The sequence below is a fragment of the Mandrillus leucophaeus genome, unplaced genomic scaffold (genome assembly GCF_000951045.1).
Source record: "Mandrillus leucophaeus isolate KB7577 unplaced genomic scaffold, Mleu.le_1.0 Scaffold104, whole genome shotgun sequence".
Lineage (NCBI taxonomy): Eukaryota > Metazoa > Chordata > Mammalia > Primates > Cercopithecidae > Mandrillus > Mandrillus leucophaeus.
The window spans coordinates 141,885-145,141 of NW_012098543.1; the positions used below are offsets into that span (position 1 = coordinate 141,885).

The 3,257-nt window shown below is 55.1% G+C and overlaps 2 protein-coding genes across 2 annotated transcripts in view; one reads left to right on the forward strand and one right to left on the reverse strand.

The window, feature by feature from the left end:
* Positions 1–2,094, forward strand: part of LOC105539659 (transmembrane channel-like protein 4) — a 31,104-nt gene extending 29,010 nt beyond the window's left edge. The window contains 1 exon segment of the mRNA XM_011980034.1: positions 1,795–2,094. Within this exon segment, the coding sequence (XP_011835424.1) occupies positions 1,795–2,011 (217 nt within the window). The 3' untranslated portion in view covers positions 2,012–2,094.
* The window catches only part of CNOT3 (CCR4-NOT transcription complex, subunit 3), a 12,965-nt gene continuing 11,732 nt past the window's right edge, over positions 2,025–3,257 (reverse strand). Inside the window, exons 16-17 of the mRNA XM_011980048.1 lie at positions 2,939–2,993; positions 2,025–2,506 (exon numbers count right to left, since the gene is read on the reverse strand). Of these exons, the coding sequence (XP_011835438.1) occupies positions 2,325–2,506; positions 2,939–2,993 (237 nt within the window). The 3' untranslated portion in view covers positions 2,025–2,324. The remainder of the gene's footprint in view (positions 2,507–2,938; positions 2,994–3,257) is intronic.

The following is a 3,257-nucleotide window of genomic DNA, read 5'->3' on the forward strand; positions in this document are numbered from 1 at the left end:
AAAAAAAAAAAAAAAAAAAAAAAAGGGCGAATCATTCGCCTCTTGCCTTTTGGCTAAGATCAAGTGTAAAAAGTATGTCTGGTCGTGCGTGGTGGCTCACACCTGTAATCCCAGCACATTGGGAGGCCAAGGTGGATGGATCACCTGAGGTCAGGAGTTCAAGACCAGCCTGGCCAAACATGGCAAAACCCCGTCTGTACTAAAAATACAAAAATTAGCCGGGCATGGTGGTGCATGCCTGTAATCCCAGCTACTAGGGGGGCTGAGGCAGGAGGATTGCTTGAACCTGGGAGGCAGAGGTTGCAGGGAGCCGAGATGGTGCCACTGCACTCGAGCCTGGGCAACAGAGCGAGATTGCATCTCAAAAAAAACAGGTACATGAGCTCTTGTCACTCACCTGCTGTCTCTGGACTTGCTGACCCCACCCATGGCTCCTCTGCTTTGCTTGATCCCTTCAGGCTTCTCTTCAAGTCTCTCTGCAAAGATGCCTGCCTCTGAACACTCAAGTGGCTCCACTTGTCCCCTCCTTCCCCTGCTGTTACTGTACCTGCCACTGTCCCCCCAGGGGGAACTTGGCCTCTGTTGGTGTCTTCCATCCCCAGCACCTGGTACAACTGGTTCATGACAAACCTTAGGTACCTGTTTGCTTAGATTCCTATGTCAGGGAGACACACCTGACACCTTGAAAGATTATATCCCATCTCTTGTATTTCCTGGCCCCCTCAGGAGAGACAAGAGAAAGCTCTGGGCATCCTGACGTACCTGGGCCAGAGTGCGGCGGAGGCACAGACTCAACCCCCTTGGTACCAGCTACCCCCGGAGCGAGGGGGGCCCCCGCCTGGCCCAGCCCCAGATGAGAAGATCAAGAGCCGTCTGGACCCTCTTCGGGAGATGCAGAAGCATCTGGGGAAGAAGAGACGGCACAGCGGTGAAGGCAATTGCAGCAGAAAGGAAAAGAAGGAGGGGTCTGAGAAGCTGCGACCCAAGGAGTAAGAAGGAAGACCCTCCTCGGCAGACCGGGGCCCAGACTTTCAGGGCTTGGCAGCAGCCCAGCATGCGCACTGCAGGGTCTCTGGTCAGGACAACCAGGGACTCGGTGAAGGGCTGGCTGGATGAAGTGGTTCTCAACATGTGGTCCAGGAAGCCCCAGGGGTCCTGCCACCCTTTCCCGGGGTGCTGTGGCATCAAGCCTATTTTCCTAACACTGTTGGCCTTTTTCACTCGCATTCTCAGGCACATAGTGCAGGTTTCCAGAGGCTGTGTGATGAGAAGACACCCTCGTTCTGATGGCTGATGGCACAGATGCTTGTGTCCGAACTTTCTTAGTTTTCACTTCTGATTTGCAGTATATTAACAGGTAGAATCTATTTAAACAAAAGCTCTTAGGGTCCTCAGTTTTAAAGAGCTCAAACAGTTTGAGAGCTGCTGGGTTAAGACAGTAAAAGCAGGCTTGTCTCCAGGATGCTGTACCCCTGGTCTAGAGGGGTACACTGCCTGTACTCTTTTCTCTAGAAAGGGAAACTGAGGGCCAGGGGGCTGCTCATTGTGCTTTCTTGACCTGGAGGAGCATCAGATTTTAAAGACTGGGGAGGACCAAAGTCCACAGAAGGGAAGGCCAGAGACGTGCCCATGGTGCCCCAGCACCAAGTGGCTTCTTCCAGAAGGCCTGAGAGCTGAGGCTGGGGCGTACTGGATGCAGCAGGGCTTCCAGGCGGCAGCTCCCTCTATGAGAGAGGTTGGGGGAATGGCCTCCTAGGAGCTACCAGCTTTCTGACCTCACTCCTCTCCCCGCAGGCCTCCATCCCTGGACCAGCTTCGAGCTGAACGTCTTCGGAGGGAAGCAGCTGAGAGGGCTCGGGCAGTGGCCCTGCTGGCCCGGGTCCAAGGCCAGGCACTACAGGAGGCTCAGCCGGAAGAAGAGACAGATGACCGGAAGCGGCGGTACAACTCCCAATTCAACCCCCAGCTGGCCCGGCGCCCCCGCCAGCAGGACCCTCACTTTGCTCATTGACTCCTGAGGGGGGTACAGGAGAGGCCGCTGCTGCCAGCCGTCATATAAAACTATTTATTCATAAATATTTTCCAAAATGAAAATAGGTTTACCAAAAAATGTCCCTCACTGGGGAGGGGAGGAGGGGGCAGCCCTCGCCCCCGGGCCCCCAGGGTGGGGCTGAGAGGAAAACCTCCCGGCCCCTCCCTGCTTCCTGGGAGAGGGGGATGCCCCGTGGCCTGGGGCCTCCCTCCAGTCTTCCAGGGCAGGGCCCTCACCTGGGCAGGGGGATCAGCATGCGGGGGAAGGGGGTGGGTAGAGGGAGGGGCCGGTGTCACTGGAGGTCCCGGTCCTCCAGGTAGCGGTACTCAAAGGTGAAGCCTTCCTTCTTCCGCTGGCCCCACTTCTCGTAGTCAAAGTAGATGTAGGTGCCCTGGCCGGGGGAGAAGGCGGTCAGTGAGTGGACGAGGAGGTGGTCTGGGATCTGGGCCGGACCGACAGACAAAGGGGACAGTTCTTAGGGCTGTAGGTGTGTCAGGCACCGGGCCAGCTGCCCTGCACGCGCACACTCACTCCACCCTCACAAGGTTCTTCTTGGGTAGGAAATGTTATCATGCCACTTCAGCGAGGAGGAAACGGAGGGGGCCGCAGAGGTTCCACCGAAGCCAGCTGCCAGAGCGGGGCCCCAGCCCCAGCACCAGGCGTGAGTGCACAGCCTTCGTTTTCTCGAGGGCTGCAGCTTTTGAGCACCTCTCACGTGTGAGTACAGGATGCACAGCCTAGCATTCAATCTTCACAAAGACCTCGAGGCAGTGGGTACTGTCACCCTTGTTCTAGAGAATGCAACAGGCTCAGAGTCTAAATCCAAGCACTCTGCAGGGACATTTTATTGGTGACGGCAGTGGTGTGGGAATTTCTGAATGACTGGATGGCCTGAAATGTACTAACTTGGAGGATGGTTTTGGGCCAAACCAGGAAAGGACAGGAAGTCTGTAGTTAATGTCTGAGGACACAGTGGGAGAGGAGCTAGGTTCTGAATGAATGTCTTAAATGCATCAAAGATGGCAACCTGGGAGAACTAGGAGAGGGGACTGAGTTCTCTGAGGACAAGGACCTTGTAATACTTCATCCCCATGAAGGGGCTCGGCTTCAGGGAAGTATTTGGTGGGAAAAAAAAGTCACTGTAGAACACACCAACTGAAAGTAATTTGGAAAAAAAAAAAATCCATGACACTGACTATGTAGCAGTCACCATTAAGTACTTACA